This window comes from Citrus sinensis, chromosome 5, assembly GCF_022201045.2.
Source record: "Citrus sinensis cultivar Valencia sweet orange chromosome 5, DVS_A1.0, whole genome shotgun sequence".
Classification (NCBI taxonomy): Eukaryota; Viridiplantae; Streptophyta; class Magnoliopsida; order Sapindales; family Rutaceae; genus Citrus; species Citrus sinensis.
In genome coordinates, this window is record NC_068560.1 from 35,065,490 (window position 1) to 35,085,440 (window position 19,951).

The window sequence follows — 19,951 nt, forward strand, 5'->3', positions numbered from 1 at the left end:
GGAGGCCAGTAAGCCAGTGTTTACATAAATCTGAGTATTAATTTAGCAATTCTCCCCTACGGAAAGTTTGCTTTGATAATTTCATGTGATGCAGGATGCACACAAAAATAACCAAAGAAAAACAATGCAATAAAATAACAAGACACAATAACTGCTTAAAACTCCAAATTAAATGCTTCAACACATAATTTGCTTGCTATTCAGATTATAAATGAATTCATACATCAGTTACAACAGAATAAGACTAAAAGATACAGCTGCAAAGCTACCATTGTTACTAATTGATGGCCAAGATCACAAAAAGGGAGTATAATGACATTGTTCTATAAAATTTCTAGCCCCTAAATTGTCATATAATCCATTAGGGAGGTGAAGAATTCAGTATAGGTAGAAAGAACTTTGTATCTATCATCATTTGTGCTGTCAGGGGGCATTGTTATGAAGTGTGTATCATAATGGACGGTAAACAATTACGTCCAATTCTTTGAAACAGCCACTTGAGGCCCTGCAGCTGTATCCCTCGTTCAGATCCTGTAATTTTCAATGTTCAAAACATCCGCTGCTATCATAAGCTGTGCTTTCAATAGCAGGGTGGTAGGGACCTTACCAACTTTCATTCATAGATTCGCTTCCTCTTCAAGAGAGTGGGTAAGATGATGACAGACCCGATGAGAAAAAGCACAAGCAATGTTTTAAAATCATATAGATCCTTGACTGACTGGAGATCTCCAAGTGCGAGGCCAGCCTGAAAATAACAGCAGCAGCAGTGACAGTGGAGTAATTAGTAAAACGAGGAAAAAGAAAAGAGATATCATGAAGCAAGCCTAAAAATCAACAGATCAAAGAAAAGGAAAAATAAAATAAAAGAGAAGACCAGCAGAAGAAAAACCCTAAATAATGCAATTATGTCAAGTTCATTCCTAGCCGAAACTGAAATAGATAATGGAATCCACTAACTAGCTCTGCACCACTTTTAAGCTCAAACTGCCCTGAGATTGGTCTAACATTTTGTTATGAGCTGGCTGAACAAAAATGGATTGAAATTGAAGGTAAGTGACCCTAGTCACAACAACTTGCTAGTTGGGATCCACGTACTCATATTGTTCACGCTCCTAGAGATCACTATTACAGTTAGACCCATGCAATACTATAGCCTTCTCCTTCTCCTCCTCCTTCATTTTCTTTTGCCTCAACAAGATTGTATCATCAGACAAAAAGACTAGCATATTAAGTAGTAGTCTTTTCCCTGAACAGAAACTTTGATTTCTAACTTGTAGAGGCTAAAAGAATATGGTTGGATTTATACACAGAATTTAAATCTGCTAACTTCTATAAGTGAGAACCCTGGTATAATAGATAGCCTTGCCAACTGTTGCCTTCCATTTTAGTTTTCAAAATGGCGATAACCAAAAGGTCCAATTCAACTTCAGTGAGATAAAAGACCCTCTATTGAGTGGCATGATGTAGGATGGAAAGAATACCACTAAAAATGGGAAATCATTACTAGCACCACAAGAGTAGACCTCTGGGAATCCTTGACGTACCCTGGGACAGTTGTAGCGACTGATACAGCTTGGAGGCTCTCAGAAAATGAATCCTAGAGTAACAGAGTTAGCAGATTTAAATTCCATGTATAAATCCAACTGTTGCCATCAACAATAAGTGAGAACCTTGGTATAATAGATAACCTTACCAACTGTTGCCATCAACAATAAGTGAGAACCTTGGTATAATAGATAGCCTTGCCAACTGTTGCCATCAATTTAAGTTATCAAAATGGCGATAACCAAATGGTCTAATTCAACTCCAGTGAGATAAAAGACCCTCTGTTGAGTGGCATGATGTAGGACGGAAAGAATATCACTTAAAAGGGGAATCTATTACTGGCACCACAAGAGTAGACCTCTGGGAATTCTTAACATACCTTGAGCCAGTTGTAGCTACTGATACAGCTTGGAGGCTCTCGGAAAATGAATCCTAGAGTAACAGACTCCTTGATTGCCCTCCTTTTTTTTTCAAATCATCTTTTCACTACAAGTATTACACACCTGCGGGGCTGTTGTGCAAGAAATATAGACCATAAGATACCAAGTAGGAGCAACATCATTGAAAATATGCCAAATCGAAGTTAGGGGGTCACTTGTCAGAGTCTGTTCATCCACAACTTTCGAGAACTTTTAAAAGGTAATTCCCAGTTCTGTCCATCAACCCACTCCTCTTACGAGAAACTAGACCTCTATGAGTTAAAAGCACAGAGTCTCTCATTTAAGTCATGACTCAAATGTTGAGGAGACAGTAGCTTCATGATACAAAATATATTCTTCAACAATAAGGATACACACTAAGAATCTGAATCATATTCTCAATAATTTTACAATCTGCAAACATGTTTGATATAATATTCGAAAATTGTATTTCAAAAATATAATGTAAACAAACAAATTATGAATGGAATTCAGTTTGGACTTTCCCTTTAAAATTGTTTCCAAATCACAATCCAGAATGCATCTTAACTATCGTAGAAACATCCAAACTATGCAATGTTCGAAAAGTTATCATCAGAAAGAATAGCATCTTTCGGTTCTCACATCAATTGCTCTACTATCTGTCAAGCTACTAATATGATCGTGTTCACGTAACATTTAAAACTAGAAGTTGCAAGAGAATCATAAAAAAGAATAAGACAGAACAGCAACATCTGTATGATAACCATGAAACAGTATAGAAAAACTTACTCTGACAGTAATGTAGGAAGCTGGAATAAGACCAATCAAAGTTGCCAAAAAGAAAATATGAAATGGTATGTCGACAATTGGAGATGCCAAATTGATAAAAAGGTTGGGCAACGAAGGAGTTATTCTCAAAAAGAGCATGTAATTCAGCAACTTTTCCCTGCGCTTTGCTATCTGAATGCACGCAACCAATTCATTTTAACAAAAAGAAGCAAACTCAAATCTGAAAATATAACCACAAGGAAATAAGAAGTACCTCTGCCTGGAAAAATCTTAACTTTTCAGGCCAAAACCAACTAACTAAAGGCCTGCCAATCAACTTAGATAGGAAAAAACAAGAGGAAGCTCCAGCGGTGGCATTAAAGACAACTAAGATAAGGCCTCTAATAACTCCAAAAAGAGCTCCAGCTAGCAATGACATGAAAATTGTTCCTGGAATCATAAATGTCTGCATGAAAATGTATGTTGAGCAGTATCCAATAATGAATGGCACTGGGTAATCCTGAGCATACGTTGCAAGATTATCTCTGAAACCAAAACACAACAACCTTTTAGCCTACATAATAACACAGACATTGCTTTTATCTATTTCACCCACACAACTATGCACACATCTCCGTAAGTGAGATTGAAGTTATATATTAACGAGACAGCACATTGTGACAATGTTGCTCAAAATAATCTGGAGCTCATTGAGAATGCAGTCAAAGCTGTAAATAAAATCAATGGGGCAGTGTCGCACCCCCGTAATGTAAACAAAGTAAGTGGCCAACTAGATTAGATCTTTTTTCACTTAAAAGCATTTTTTTTAACAGTTAACTTTGAGAAACGTACTTGAGCAGGCGGAGATCGGCGATGGTGCGGGGCAGCTTGAGCTTGCCGTAGTCAGCGGCGGGCATGGTGAGGTAAATACAGAAGAGACCGGTAACAAACAGCAAGAATACGCCGACAAACGCGGCGAATTCCCAATGAGTAAGCGGAAATCGTTCCGATTTGAATCTCTTAGCCGTCGGCGATTCATCGCCTTCTTTGACTTTGCCGTTTACGCTCTCTTCTTCGTCTCTGAACACTCTCGATCCATCGCCAGCCGCCACATTCCTCGCCGCTGCCATTTTTGTTTTTAAAGGAAAAAAAAAACAACCTTGCTTTGATCAACGGTTCAGATTCATACTAATAAATCGACATGACAGTGATTTCCATTTTGAAAAACCCTAGATATTTCGGAGATTTGTGTGAATTTAGAGTGAGGATTTTAAATTTTATTACAGTGGGTTTATTTATTTGTTGATTTTTATTTTTATTTGTTTTCGTGTGGGTTGGTTCTTGGTTTTGGTTTTGGTTTTGACAAAATGACTTTGTGTTCGAAGACGAGAAAGGAGGCAACGGAGATTCGTATCAAATGTGTTTGTTTGTTGATAAAACTAAAACGAACGCCCCTCCTCTCCCCTTAATTATTTCAGGTAAATAAAAATACAATTATTATTTGAAAACTGGAGGAATATCCTTCGCATGAGATGGGATTTGTGAAAGTATTCCAAATTTGCTCGATTAGACAAGACAAGTGGGCTTGGCTTTCTGGTTTGTATCACTATTAGCTGGTGACGCTCTTGACTACTTGACTCGCAAGCCCGGCCTATCTAGTAAATGGGTTGGTCTTGGCTAATGTCCTATGGCCCGCAACTGAAACTCCGATGGTTTACTTATTTTCCCCCTTATTAAAATATTTTCAAGTCAAACATTTTTCTTTTTTTTCATAAAAAAGAGCAATCATACTACTCACTGCTCAGAAAAGAAAAATGCTCGTGGGATGGGCGGCACCACCTCGTATATTGAGGTAGTGTATCCGATCATATTATTTGACATGTTTAATGGGTCTGTTGGTGGGACATATAATTTTTTTATTATAATAAAATTAATAGATCCTATTATCAAATCTATCAAATGGCAGGTTCTAAATGGTTAGACGCATCATCTCAGTATATTGAAATAGTGTACCTACATTACATAAGATGAGTATACTTATGCTTGAGTAAGTAGAATCTATTATTTTGATAGGTCTGGTGGGTTTTACAAATAGGATCAACTAATTAAAAAAAAAAAAATTTATAGCATTAAAGTGAGTTTTACTTTAGGACTCTACGAACCAAGTAAAATTATATGTTCTTATTTGTCAAAGTACCACTTCGGCATGCAAAGGTTATACATCCGACTCATATAAGTTTTTCTCTATATTACATTCTATTGATATTATTGATAAAAAAATGAATCCATAAGATGCATCTTTGATACATAAAAAGAAAAAAAAAATCTTGATACCAAATTCAATATTGAAAAAAAAAAAAAAAGCCACGATCAAGTAATTATGCATGCAACTAGTACACTAATTTACAATTATGCAATTACATACAAAAGTAATTAAGAGAGGTGAATAAAAACTTTCACCTACGGCCCTAAACTTATAGGAGGTTTACGTAGTCTCCTTTTCGTTACAGTATTTGGAGCGCATATATAAAATAGTCAATATATATCCTCATGAAGTTTATCAACTTCTAAAATAAAACAATTCAATCTTCGTTCTAAGCACTTAGCATTATTCATCATTAAGATGATTTAATTTATCATCTTATACAACTTCATCCTCAACTGGGATCTTTCACTGCTATGAGTCACCATGCAAGAATCCAAGGATATGGCCAACATGGCCTTGCGCTTCAAGCTCAAAATTCTGGGGCGTCAATGGCATGGTGTTCTGAAATGGCATAAGAACTTGTGATTCAAGTAAGTTATCCAAATTTTTCCAATCAGTAACATTATTGCATTGACCAGCTCCATTGTTATTGCTTCTTTCTTCTTCACAATCTTCATTAATGCTGATAATATTATTATTATTGCGGTGCAGGCCTTGATCTTTTGCTGCCAAACTTGTTGAAATGGTGGGGCTATCTAGCTGTGGAAGTTCAATGAGTTGGTTATTATCAAAAAAGCTGTTGTTGCCAGCAGGAATATAATCTAGCTGCTGATTATCTGAACCAAAGGGCTGCTGAAAATTTGTGCCCTGATGATTTGGATGAACCAAATGAGTTGCCGCGACGATATCAGAATGTGATTGATCAGATATTGATCTAACATGGCTGCAATCTCTGATATAGCAAGAATGATTCCAAGGTTCAAACCCTTGCCTGTGATTAGGCGTTGGCTTCCTGAATGCCCGGCAAACAACCCATCCTTCTTCCTGCATTCAATCCGTTCAAACACCAAAATTTATTAATTTTGTCAAAAGTAAATTTTCACGGTTCGTAGATGAACGGCACCTAATAAAAGCCTTTTTATTTTATAATAGATGTTTACTGAACTCTTAGATTTCAAAATTAAGCAGAAACATAATAGATTAATAGTCTCTCTTAGTCCAAGTATGGACATTAAAATGCCTTTTCATGATCTATCAATAAAGAAAGTCTAGGAAGAAATATAAGGCCCGCTTGTATTAGCATACACAGTTAATAAGTAAATTTTCAATGGCTTTAATGTGTCCTTCCAGAGGACAAAAGTCAGTCAAGCTGAGCATGCGCATCTTTCAAATTAAAAAGAACTTTCAAGAATGTTGTAGCTAGGCGTAGCCCTTTTGTCGTTATTTTTATTTTCTAAAAGAAAATAAATACTGAATAACTTGCCTGAATGGGCCCATTTTCAGATGTTTGAAGCCGATATTCGTGCATAATCCAATCCGTTTTGCTTCCGTTTGGTGCTCTTCCCTTGTAAAAAACTAGGGTTTTTCTCATCCCTATAAGTTTGTTCTTCGAAAGCACTGCCTTGTCCCGACCCGTCGCCTTCCAAAATCCGGCAGCAGTGGCTCTGTTTGTCCGTGTTCCGGTCGGGTACTTCCTGTCTTTGTGACTGAAAAAGTACCACTCGTTCTGTTCATCATAACCTAAGTTGCATCTTGCTGCGATTAATATTAACCAAGCAAAAATGTTTACGATCGATGTCAGTGGATTTTGATAAAAAACGGACAGGAAGACAAATTATACACACATGACTGTTCGAACAAGAGACTTTGAATGTAATAGCGCGTATGGTCTCTGTTTCAAGTGGGTACATGATATCATGACATTTACATGGCGGCTGCGTGAGACAAGTTTCTCCACGGTGAAGAGAAACATTGACTATTAAGAGAACAATAAATAAGTGCTCTTCGATCTAATCCCAAGACCAAAAAGGTGTCTGCCATGTTCAATTGTCATGTTTTTCCTTTTTTTTTTTTTTTAACAAAAAAGAGAGATGCATTTACATGCAATATTAATTATATTCCGTGATGATCAACTTAATTAAGGCTGTTACATACCTTGTATATCCCAGGGCTCGATTTTGTAGAGATCAATGTCAATAATAACATCTAGATCAATTTTGAGTGAGTTAATCTTTCTCTTGAGGTAGTAACCCACAAGTTCTTCTTCCGTGGGATGAAATCTAAAGCCTGGCGGGACGGACGATTCCAATTGATCCATCGATGATCTCTTCTGATCCTGAGAGACAAATCAAGCAAGCAAACACTATGAGACACAGTGAGAGGATGAACGCTGAAGAGAATTTGTAAGGTTCTCTCCATGCATGAATACATATGTTGCTTGCTTCTATTGGGGGTTATATCTCATATCTTAAAATATACAAGGATAATATAAATGATCTATATATTTATATCATGCAAACATAGCCTTAAAGTTTAATCTTTTTCGGGTTAACCTAAAATTTAAGACAATATACATTACTCTTTAAGGAGAGAGTCAAGTAAATAAAATACGTATATATATTTCAGACAAAACTAAAATATTAAAATTTATAGATCTAAGTATCTAACATGGTTATGATGGGGCCAAAGCAGCGGTCCATGTGTTTCAGCTACATAAATTTTAATGAAAAAGAAATGGCAGACCAATATTTGTGGAACCCCACCAAACTAAGAACAGAAGTTAACCCTAAGAAGCACTGTAGGCTCTTAGTTGCATGAAATTAGGTAAAGTTACAGAGCACAAAAGTTGGCCGAAAAGCTTGACTTTGCTGGCACAAGCATGTTACATGTTTTCTTTGAGTGCAGTTCACTCCGTGCTTGCTAGCTCTCGTGGTGGTGACAAAAAGCACACCCACCAGCCCATGCTAATTGAACTTATTTATCCTCAATCTATGTCACCCATTAAAAAGGACATAATATACATTCAATGAAAACGACTCAATTTATCTGCAAACCTATCCAATGTTAAATTGTCAATGCCAGATAGGTCTTTAAATCTTGCACTCTCTTTCTCTAGCTAAGTAACACACAGAGAGAAATATTGATTGTTCTAAACTTGATTACATTTTATATAAAGATTCTATATGCGTATGGCATGGACTTTGATTTCAATTTTTTTTTCCCACATTGGTTATCTCGGATTATGACCAAATGGATACTGCAAAAATATGAATGAGTTGTACTCAGATTTTCGAGTTTCATCTAAGAAAGTCTAATTTAAAACAAGGAAAAATTCCATGCGCATGCTCCTGCTAATAAAGTTTGTGCCAGAAAATGCATGTGCTTGATACTCACAGAAAATCGGCGACTGATTCGTGTTCTTCAAATTGCCCTAGACAAGATCGGAGAAGAAAAGAAAGAAATGGAGGAGGAAAAAAGAATGAGAGAAGATTTTTTGTTGTTTTGATTGCTGATGAGGAGAAAGAAGGCTGCCACTTTAGCTTATATTATAACCGAAGGCAGGCTGGTGAATAATGTTTGTGTTGGGATGAATAGAAAGAAGGGGTATAATCTATATATATATATATATATATATATATATATATATATATAGTAGTACTAGTAAAATGTTATACATAGGGTTATTGATTGCGCGTGGGGTGGCAGAGGGAATTGAAAGGTTTGTTTGTTTGGACGGCGTGACAACAATTTTTCACGCCACCACCCTCCCCCCACCGCTATTTTGTGTCCTAAGATTTTGTTCACTCTTTAAATAATAATAATAATAATAAATGAAAATAAAATTAAGCCAAATATTTGGCTACTATTCATGGAAGTATTGATATGGATTTTATGTCTAATTGTTCTAGATTACATGACTAGGGTAAGAAAATATAAAATTAGTGTTTTAGATTGAATATGTAATGGTTCATATTATAGGGGGTTTCAAATTTGATGCATGTTACACATAAAATTTCTCTAAATAATACTCATAGTGAACAATATACAACTTAGTTAAGTTTAGTAAGGATTCAAAGAAATTCAAGTCGCACTAACTATAGCTAAACTCAATTAATTTAGAAATTGGATTCAATGTAAATTGAATAAAGATTTTAAGGTCTAATAATTAGAAGTGTTAAATTAAAGATGGTATTTTTATTTTGTTACATTGCGTCGTGAGACTGATCGATGAGAGAATACAAGAACTATCTTCAGTTTGTCCCGAAATTTTTCGATTAAACTACATATGTATGAAAAAACTTTATTACTTTCCTATTACCTCCTAATGTATATATATTTTCGACTTCGAAATCGAAACTAAGGAACTATTCAAATTTAACTTTTAACTCAAATGGCTTCAAGTCTAATGTTTCAAGTGTTTTTAAGTCATAAAGCTAGCGATTAACTTCAGGTATAATATATATAAATAAATATTTATTTTTCAAAATTATTGTTAAAGATAGAAATGAAGTCCAACAACAGCCACTCACTGGATTCAAATATATTACAACAAGTGACATTCGTACAAGATAATCTCCCAACCAAAGCGACATCACATCACAATCCACAGACATTCCCTATTCCCACAATCCAGCATCCGTTGTCTGTTTGGTGCGCCGCCCTTTCCAATTTGGCACCACTTGTTCATCGACGCGTGGAGGGGATTCCTTTCCATGTCAGAGCCTCCCAAGCGACCCCAGCTGTCTGCATCAAAAAGTTAATCATTGGTTCTGCTCTGTGAATCCAAATTGCATTAGTGTGTGTAATAGTGTACATGTGCTCTTCCAGAACCTGCGTCTCGCTAAAGCCTGAAGCGTCGGACACGCCAGCCTTTGTTTCATGCGTCACCCAGGCCCAGCGTCCAGCTTCAACTTCGACAATCAACTCACTTAAATTTATTTTGATTAGGCCAAGTCTTTTTATTTGTTTTTGTTTCTTAATTGAGAACTAGTGATGATATATCATGAAAACTCAAGAGAGCCAATGAGCACGCACGCAGATTCCAATATAATATTGTGCGTAATAAAAAATTATAATAATAATAATAATACATACAATACATATGTTAACTTATATATATATTTTTTTTTTATGATTAAAGGGCTCTTATATGTTAACTTATATATTGATTATCATAGATATGCACTACTGGTTGTTAGCAAAATGACAAAGGGGTCCTTTATGATCTATCCTATCTAGTCCTTGTTGGCAGGTAAAAGTCACTTGTTTAAAGCACGGGGCTAACTTGTTTAAGGAGACCTTCCCATCCCTTTTGTAATTAACTGTTTTTTTTTTTTTTTTTAAGTTACAATCTACGTCTATATACAATCAAGCATCTATTAAGAATTTAAATATATCAAACTAACTTCACAATTGACACAGCAAAATTTAAACCATTGACTTTGATAATGTAAAGTGGCTTAACTAATGAGTAGTTTTGTCAAGGGTAGATTCAGCTCATGACCAGTGGGGCATGAGTCATGATGGAGAAAATAAATTCTAAAAATTAGAAAAAAATTACTTGATTTTTTTTTTTATTCCAACAAAATTGTGAAAAGAAAATACTGTATTCTCACTCAGTTTGCTTTCCTCTTGCTGTTGACTTTAATTACATGATTTAAAGAAGCAAAATTGCTCTTGGCATTTGATCATCCCTTGTCTCTTCCTTCTGTTGTTACATGCATTCACTAAATCTTGCTTTTGCATGCATTGCTTCAATTTGCTATCGCTATCGTTCTATCGATCTTTATTATGATTCTATATCTAATAATTAACATAAACGTATCAAAATTTCCTTGGCTGGTCGGTGCAGAATGCAACTTCAGAATAATGGTCCAAAAAGTTAATTACCAAGCTCTCACAATACTTCACTAACTTTGACAAATTAAAACAGTTTACTCCTTGTAGTCAATGATTCTATCCAAATTAAACCAAAGCTTGCTTGCCACCATTTTGTTTTTGTTTTCGTTTTGTTGTTTTCTGGAGCAACTTTCTTTATATAGTTTATATAATAAAGATTGTATGCTAAGCAAAAATTTCGTTACAGAGGCCCCATCTCATTATCATGAACCTAATCTGATTAAATCATCACAATCTGATGCGATCTACCGACTTTACCATTTTTTTCTTTTTTTAATTTTATAAAATAATGATTGGATCTTCCATTTATATAGACTGCTCATCGGACGTATTTTTTTGGTTTCATAAATGACCCTTTTCTCATTGCTTACGGTTCTCTTTCAATTTTGATTGCAGAAATTAAAAGTGCCTTAAATAATTTAATTTTGGATTGCTCTCATCATTTCATTTTGAAAAGTTCCACTTAAAACAAAGGGGGTATTATAATTTATAACCAAGTAGCCAACCATCGAGAGAAACAAGACGCATAATGAAACCCCAGTAAAGGAAATTTAATACATATGTGTCTTAATTAGAAGATAAATCAAATGATTATGATTTATGTGAGGCGTGGTGAAGGATTTGAGAAAGGATCTAGTGGTAGACTCTGCTACTAAATGAAGTTTGAAAGGGACCCTTCCGAGATCCTTGAGGTGTCAAATTGCAATTCACTGGTTTATTTTGTGAGAAATGACACACACCATATTTATATTTTTAACTTGAAATGCTTTGTGTTCCTCCTGACATGATCTTCTCATATTCAAAACACAATTATATATGTGATTAGTGGTTATCAAACAAAAAAATATGTGAAATCAATTAAATTTTAATTCTATGTTATTATAAATACATACGTGATACTTGATTTTTAAAAAGTTACAAGAGTTCATATCAAGAGAAATTCATAATTTCTATAACATAATAATTAAATTTATGTTTAGCTATTGGAAAAAGATAAACAGATAGTTCAAAATCTGAAACTCATAACATGAGAACGAGGCTCTTGATTTGAATTGTCAAGATCTGTAAGTTAAATCAATAGATTTGTAATGATTCATGTAATTCATCTATTGTTTAGTAATCAATTAACGTCAAACGTCGTTGGGTGTTGGCAAAATATCTAAAAAAGGAGAGACTGAAAATATCTAAAAGAAGAGAGAATGAGTAGTTGATATATGCCATATATATACATCAGCCATGAGTGCATATGAGTTTCCATGCAATCAAGTATAATCATTCAGTTTGGTATAATTAATTAGCTTAAATAAAAAAAAAATATGATAGTTTATTACATTTTAACAGTAATGGTAAGTTAAATTTGAACCTAAGAGTATCTGCTAATCCTATTTTATTATTTAGTCATTTAAATACTGCTGGTATGTCCTAGGCAAGATGGATGTTATGGCTAAAATGCTAGATGTTAGCTAATATTTATTCTCAAATTTCTAATTAATCATAATAGTTAACTTTGCATGAAAATGATATAATTTATTTTATATAAAGAGTGGCGCTATCCTCAATAAGGAATTACAAATTGTTAAAAAATGTTCATCTATACAAATTTCACTATATGAAAAAGTTTAGCCAACCCCCTGGTGTGGACTCGATACAAAACAATCAATGATAATTATTGTCACACCAGATTTTCTTTTCGTATTTCATCAGTTTTATCACCCCACAAACTTAAAATAATAAAAACTTGATATTCTTGTCTCATTTAATCATTCATCGTATCATTTCTCATCAATATTGTAGGCGATTCTTCACTATTCACATTGTGCAACTTGGCATAGCTTGCCATTTCAAATGCATACATACCTGATAACTGTTAAATTCGAAGCCATCAATATTTTGTACAATTAATGGACATTCTCCTCAACATTCTCCATCACCCTAACAAAAGATAAATGTTTGCCCCAGCTGGTAATTGATGTCTAATGCATGGATTATGAAGAATTTACCCAAATGCAGACCTCAAATGAGACCTTAACAAGGAGAAAATTCTCAGTTGAAGTCAGCATACGTTATAGTCTCAGCTGTCAAGTCTGCATTAGAACGTCAAGTTTGAGTAACATCTAAAAATCTATGACCAACTGAGAGCAATTTAGTGTAGAGTTTATACTACGAACGCAATCCAGATTAATTAAGGTAGTTTTCTAGAAAATTTTATTGAGTTAACTTGCAGCATTGGATTGATTAATATATAATCTTTTTAAACTTGATCAAGAAAATGTCATTTTCATGGCCGGTTATCGATTTGCCTCTATCGTGGACGGGCGGCACTTCCACCACCACCACCACCAACACCAAATTGATCTCTCTACAGGAGTTATTGTTAATTTCTCATTCCTATGCATTGTGCACTAATAATCATCACTTTTTCATTTTCTGCTTTTTTTAATTTAATTAGTTTTCACTATTAGAAATCGAAGTGATATTTTTTTTTTCTTTTTGGTACCCGTTTTTCATTAATGCTTTCATATTGTGGTAGAACTATATCTATATCACAACTGGTGGAACATTTTCAAGTTTTATATAATGAAAAATTTGAGAAATATAACGAACTAACGTTCTAATAATTAGATAAATATTGAAATGATGATTCACATGAAGTGGACGAAAATCCCACTCCTCAACTCTCTCTTGCAAAAGCAAGAAACGTGACGAACATTAATTTGGGGTCACCAATTTCAAATGTGAGCATATAGTTTCACTGAAAAGATGTCACCAATATATTCATTTTTATTTTTCAATCGCTGATGTCATATCGGATTCTCGTATACTTAAACGTAAAATAAAACCCTAAATCGAGAATCGTATACCCTTGGTGTTAACCAAAAATGAACAGCTAAGAGCTATACCCTTATCTTTATGAGAGGTTGTTCTTTTTGGTAGGGGTTGCTTCAGCAAATAAGAATAGTGCAAACCAAGTTAAGTGGCGGAAATTTTTGGGCGGTTTGTGGGACTGCTGTAAAAAGCTTGTGGGCGTCTCATCTCATATTATGTCCGTTAAATAATTGTATAAACAAAGTACAAAAGTTTCCAAACTCTCTCATTATACAATCCATATGGCTAGTTGTTTTCTAAGTGCTTTTTGTAACAAAACAAACAGCTTCTAGAGAGAAAAGAGAGACGGCTTAACTAAGTTTGATGATGACTTGTCTCCCCCACACTACCCAAGTTGTCTTGTCTTTCCCTTAGCAATTTTTTTGTTTTGTTTTTGTTTTGTACATATATTATGAGATCATGGCCTGTGGGGTATAGTTCTTTTGTCTTGCTTCTGTACCTATGTAAATTAAATTTAAAGAAAAAAAAAACTCTTTTTTTGGTTCTTGTGTTTAATTAATTAATTAGTTTTGAAACGATGTTCAACTTTATAAGCTTCACACATAAGATGTTGTGACAAGGGATAGGGTTGTGCTATGGGTTTTGGCACTTCCTAACGATTAATCAGTTGGTGTATTTTATGGATTCATCGAAATCTAGTCAGCAACGTCACTCGTTTTATGTAGCATAACTGCACGTGTAGCCCACACTTCATAAATATGTAGTGTTGAAGCTCTTGATTATTCTCCACCAACATCGTGCAATGGCGCCACTCATCCTAACTCGAGTCTATTTCAATATTTTCTAGTAAATTTTATTTCCACTTCCCTGACAATATGATATGATAAACCACAGAACATTTTCGTAAATGTAATTTCATGATTCCATGAAGAAAAGCAGATTGTTTGTTCCCCAAAAAGATTGGTTAGTTCCAAATTCTATTTTGAGTATGACAGTTTTTCTTTTTTCTTTTTTCTTTTTTTTCAACTGAATCTGACAAGTAATGGATGTGTAACTTTCTGTCTTTTACAATTACAATACATCTCCTCAACTGCAAGGGGTAAAGAAATTACACTCATCGAAAGATAGTGTCACAATATGCAAGAAAAACAGTTCTATAACTCCTAATCATTTGATTTTAGAACCTTCTAAACAGCATTTTAGCTAACGTACAGCCTAAACTCTTGCATTAATTACCGTCCAGGCGTCCATGGCCTAGAGAAAGTTCCTCTGAAAATTTCCTGAAGAAAACCGCGAAGACAGACCTTCAGCCATATTTTCAGAATCAAATTTTATATTTTGTCTACCAGCAACCAGGTCCTTCTCACGGTCCCAAGGCTTCCATGGATGTTCGCCCACCCATTCTTCTTTTTCTGGCTGCTGCTTCGACTTTTTCTTTGCACGGGTTTTACCCTCTTCTTGGTGTTTCTGAACCAATGATTTTGATCGTTTTTCTTTGTTGTATTTATCAACCAAATCTGCATCCGCACGTGCTCCCTTCTTTTCTTCTTCAGTTGAAGCAAGTGCAGAAGTTTCGCTATATGCTTCAAGGTAACTGCATATGACAAAGATTTAGATAAGCAGAGCCAAGCAACTATTAACCAACAAAAATTATGTATAACATCAAGAAATTCTTACTTCATCTTTGCTTTCTGGGCTCTGTCGGAAGGGGTATCAGTCCAGACACTGGTATCACCACGTCCTTCTTTAGAGGTCCTGCTAAATGTTTTTGTTGAATGCATAGGCACACCACCACCGGGCTGCAAAGAAGAAACAGTGACGGTTAGTAATGGTACGGGGCATTGAACTTTCAAGAACAATAATTGCGAGGCAGTAGAAAGACTGAAAGCTCTTACTTTCCTCTCAGGAGGTAGCGTTGTCATCCATTCATCTCTTTTTGGTGGCGCCTTAACTTCCATGTCTGCCAGAAGCTCATCATCACCCTCCATCAATATACCTGCCGGCAAAATAGCTTTCTTACTAACAGATAGATAGATGCTTTAAGAGGTCAACTGATAGTAAACAATCTGAAAGTGTCAACAGTCTTTATTTTCCATTATTCAAGGATGTGAAGCAGACTGTCCATTGCAATTTACTTCCTTCAAATTAAGAAAGCTTAACCTTATAAAATGCACTACCAGTAGCAATAATCGCGAAGGTATGAAGTCTAGAAAAGCTGGATAAAAAACATTATAATAAATCAAGATATAGCTGGATCGTCTAATGGGTTAATCATGGCCAATGAGGAAAGCATGTTTAAGCACATTTTTTCTTCACTTTCTTGTCATCCTTATCACTATCCTCAGTTTGATTAGGATTCCATAGGCCTCTCTACCAAATACTGGATTAGATTCTTGTTTTTCCCACTAGAACCAAATCTGATCCAGTTTTGTCATAAAGGAGGAACTTAGAATCATCCTACTAGTATCTATATGCCTGCGCAAGGAAGATTCAGCATAGATTACTGATTAAAAGGAAGCTTAACAATGGCACAAAAGAGCTAACCTTGCGATTTTCTCCACTGAGCACCTTCTTGCATTGCTTTTAGTTCAACCTAGAGAAGCAAAAAGCATGCAGTTAATGTATCGGCCATTAAATAACTGCCTCAAACTTCTTGTCAAAAAAATAAAATAATAACTGTCTCAAACAATAGTCAAACCAACATATAGACAACAGTGTAAACCTTAAATTTCTCTTGTTCTTCCTTGAGTTTAATCTTCTCATCCAAGGCTTTTCGCTGCAAAATGCAGACAAAAGAGAACACAAAGATCAAACATGATCTTAAAAATAGAGAACCAATTAATCTATGTGCATCAAAACATTTACTAATGTTTACTTCTATTTTTACTCAAGCAGAAAGATACAAATTCTGAAAAAAACAATATATAAAGTGATCAAAATAATATCTTTTGGTTCAGAGAAAACCATAGTTGCATGAGAAACTCACTTTTTCTGGATCTTGTAATTCTTTAAATGCTTTATTCAGTTTAATGAATGCTTGGTGAGCCTGAGGATGAGGGCATTTGTCTGGGTGCACAAAAAGCGACAGCTTCCAGTACCTGAGGATATAATAGCATTATTCTCAAGTAATGAAGATTCAATACCTGTTAAAAACTAAAGGAAGATAATTGAGATTTGAGGCAACGGAAGAAAATAAATAAATCATAAAGTAAAAGACGGGTGGCGTCAACAGCTCAGTTTATAATCCATGTACAGGAAAAAAGATACTTTTCAAATTGCATGAAAACTTTAGTTCAACTTCAGTTATTGAACAATCAATATGACAAAAACAGTTATCATCCCTTATAGTCTAGCTATAGTTTATGTATTTGAGTGAGAAATCTTTGCATTATTTCCTTGCCAATAATTTACAACGAGGCTGTTAGATAGACCCTGTGAAACCACCAGACATGAATGTAGGTCTATTTATAAACATACCACTCCTGAGAAAACTCCCAAGTCTAAACTAGTCTAGTTGTTTTAGGGGAAAAGTAATATTAAGTAGCATCACCAGATATCAAACTCACATTAGAAGTTTCAAAACTGACTTCCATTTCCTCAGTCCAAACAAAAAGTTAACAAGGAAAGACCATGATTGTCGGGCAAATGCAGCAAGATAACAGACAAATGATGATCAGTAACCTTACCTTTTCTTTATATTCTCAGCAGACATACTGTGGTTGGCTCCTATAACATCATATGGGCAATCACCCTCAACTCCCATTATCCTTGTTACCTAACCATATACATATAAGCGTTACCCAAATGAAAAGTAATGAATTCAGTGCAGCATAACCAATACCAATGCATTATCATAAAATTATTTCATACAGAAATCAACAAAAGAAAAATAATTATCATAAAAATGATAATACCATCACAAACTAAAAATCACAACTTCCAAAACCAAAGATATTTAACCGAGGATAGGTCTTTAAATTGTTAATTAAAAGGAAAAGGAAGGAAAAGGGGAAAGGGGTGAGAACAACAAGAGCTTCATGACGACTGAAACAATTCTCACCTTGAACTTTCATTATAACTAAATTTTAGAAACGTTTTATTATCTGAAAGTATAATTTTTGCCACAAAAAAAAAAAGAAAAATAATGTCCAATTATCTAACTCGTATATTGAAAAAATCTACAAAATATAAAAAATCGCGTAAGGTTTTTGGCAAGCAAGCTATTACTAATTAATAGCATGTATAATAGTCTAGTCAACTTCAGAACCAAAATGGTGTAAATCAGATTAGATGCATAAGTTTGTAACCATCAAACCTCTTCAAAACGCTCTGCCTCATTTGCTGTTTCAGCTTCAGCAACCATAGCAGGTGGTGGTGGTCCTATAAATAGTTCAGTATCTTCCTCCAACTCAGCATCTCTAGAAATTATTAGTTGGAAAACAGCAAATTGACGTTATGTCAACTAGCATTAAGAAGTTCATACAAAAGCAACACAAAACATACTACACACTATCGTCCCCACCAAGTGTTAATTAAAAACCAGAATAATCAACACCCAAACAAACATGTAAAAAAATATATCATCAGAAATACCTGAGCTCAGCTTGGGCTTCTGTTAACTTGGCTGCTGCAGCAAGTAGCTCAGCTGATGGCATTGCAGGGCCAATCACCCTGCCATAAAAGTAAACAAGACAATACAATTCATTTAGCAACTTTAAGAAGCAAAGAATGTACTCAATAAATGAAGCAGTCATTCAAATGCAACCTCCATGAGAGGTTGTATTCATTTGACAGCTGCCATCTTTTGGAATTATGCCACTTTTTTAGCTGTTTTTTCAGCTATTTGTCAAAAACTTGGAAGCTACTCAGTACTATATACAGATCTTAAAGAACATAATCACCTTCTTTGAGGACCAGGAGGATCATCCATTGGACCTGGCATTTCCAAATTATTGTCTGCTGCTAGCCTATCTTTTGCTTCTGACTCCTTTGGCTGCACATGCTTTACTGAAGCAGATTCATCAGGTAGCTGAGCTTTAGACTCCATATGAGTCTGAATGAGTGTCCCAACCACATCCAAAGTAGGACGATCCGTTGGACGGCGTAGGAAAACTCTGTCCTTGCTTTCCTTAAGATCTAAGGATAGAAACAATTTTCTTAAATGCTTACTCAATGATTTTTCAGATATGCCTCTTATGTCAACAGCTTGTCCATCATCAATCATTTGCAGAAGCTACATTAAGAACAAGGTTACATCAACAATTAGATCATAGAATTATCAGTACATATGTACCGAGGAAGTAGCAAAAACATGCACTTATTATGGTACCAAACAATGTTCTACCTCATTGCTGCTGAAGCTAATTAAATATAATTCCTAGTGGTTACTGAAATGCGTGCCATGGACAGCAGTCAAAGAAACTAAGTACATCTTCAAGCCCTTTCTTATGTCTATCCAAGTAAAAATCATTTATGCTCATGACAACCATATAATCTATAAAATTCTTTACCTTTAAGCCCAGCATATCAAATTTGTAGACCAAATCAATCGAAATCCCAAATGCCCTCCAAAAGAAGGTTCATTATGAGTTATGTAAAGCTAAGGCTTCTAATTCTTGATACTGAAAATCACTTGCAGTCGAGTATAAGTAAGTGCACGATTCGTTCCAAATATTTTAACTACTATATTTTAAAAATTAAGCACAGCACAATGTCGTTACATGTTAATAAAGAAAATAATGCAAAAAGAAATAAAATAAAATAAAAATTACCGTCTTCAAATCGTTGCCAACATTCGGAAACTGAGTGAGCACATCTCGCACAACTTCTTCCGGCGACATATCCGGCTCGTAATCCGAGCCTGACCCATCATCACTTGAATCGTAATCTCTCTTCTTCCTCGTCTTCTCTTCTCTTCTCGATTTCTTTCTACTCCTCTCTCTTTCCCTCTTCTTTCTTCTCTCTCTCTTCCTCTCTTTCTCTTTCCGGTGCCTCCGCCGCCTCTTCGATGAAGATTCGGAGTCGTCGGAGCTCGATGGAGATGACGATGATGTGGGTGTATCGTCTTCGTGCTTCCTCCTGCTTCTCTTTCCCATGAATGAATCAACCAGTCGTGGGATCCTTGAGAATTTTTTCGGTAACGAACAAAAATAAATACGTTCTAATGCAGGGACTCCTTTGAAGAAATTTCCAACCTATGCTATTGATTATAATTTTTCAAAAATAAAGGGCACTGAACGTTCTTATGTTTTGATATCTATCAGTAACTTTACATTTTTGTCCCTTTTATAACAATTCGCAATAAAAG

At 35.0% G+C, this 19,951-nt stretch overlaps 3 protein-coding genes across 7 annotated transcripts; all 3 read right to left on the reverse strand.

Moving 5' to 3' along the window:
• Window positions 1-152: 152 nt before the first annotated feature.
• Window positions 153-4,182, reverse strand: LOC102624585 (uncharacterized membrane protein At4g09580). Of its 4 annotated transcripts, none has more exons than XR_008055160.1 (6): window positions 3,567-4,182; window positions 2,989-3,259; window positions 2,736-2,906; window positions 1,925-2,056; window positions 1,545-1,826; window positions 597-745 (listed from the first exon to the last, which is right to left on the reverse strand). XR_008055160.1 is itself a non-coding variant. In XM_006473130.4 (5 exons), exons 1-4 carry the CDS (start codon window positions 3,842-3,844, stop codon window positions 614-616), a joined length of 852 nt encoding a protein of 283 aa, XP_006473193.1. In that variant the 5' UTR covers window positions 3,845-4,179; the 3' UTR covers window positions 153-531; window positions 608-613. The 4 variants fall into 4 exon arrangements, 1 of the variants encoding a protein (XP_006473193.1); XR_008055159.1 differs by having other exon boundaries at window positions 600-745; window positions 1,482-1,826; XM_006473130.4 differs by lacking the exons at window positions 1,545-1,826; window positions 1,925-2,056 and adding an exon at window positions 153-531 and having other exon boundaries at window positions 608-745; window positions 3,567-4,179.
• A 626-nt stretch (window positions 4,183-4,808) lies between these two features.
• Window positions 4,809-8,500, reverse strand: LOC102616670 (NAC domain-containing protein 30). Of its 2 annotated transcripts, XM_006473818.4 has the most exons (4): window positions 8,314-8,500; window positions 7,075-7,255; window positions 6,404-6,675; window positions 4,814-5,964 (listed from the first exon to the last, which is right to left on the reverse strand). In XM_006473818.4, exons 2-4 carry the CDS (start codon window positions 7,235-7,237, stop codon window positions 5,392-5,394), a joined length of 1,008 nt encoding a protein of 335 aa, XP_006473881.2. In that variant the 5' UTR covers window positions 7,238-7,255; window positions 8,314-8,500; the 3' UTR covers window positions 4,814-5,391. The 2 variants fall into 2 exon arrangements, with proteins under 2 accessions (XP_052296653.1, XP_006473881.2); XM_052440693.1 differs by lacking the exon at window positions 8,314-8,500 and having other exon boundaries at window positions 4,809-5,960; window positions 6,400-6,675; window positions 7,075-7,419.
• A 6,108-nt stretch (window positions 8,501-14,608) lies between these two features.
• On the reverse strand, window positions 14,609-19,787 carry LOC102624860 (uncharacterized). The gene is made up of 11 exons (XM_006473131.4): window positions 19,416-19,787; window positions 18,546-18,877; window positions 18,238-18,315; window positions 17,960-18,062; window positions 17,331-17,419; window positions 16,631-16,742; window positions 16,367-16,420; window positions 16,189-16,237; window positions 15,540-15,640; window positions 15,322-15,443; window positions 14,609-15,238 (listed from the first exon to the last, which is right to left on the reverse strand). Exons 1-11 carry the CDS (start codon window positions 19,737-19,739, stop codon window positions 14,899-14,901), a joined length of 1,704 nt encoding a protein of 567 aa, XP_006473194.2. The 5' UTR covers window positions 19,740-19,787; the 3' UTR covers window positions 14,609-14,898.
• Window positions 19,788-19,951: the final 164 nt, after the last annotated feature.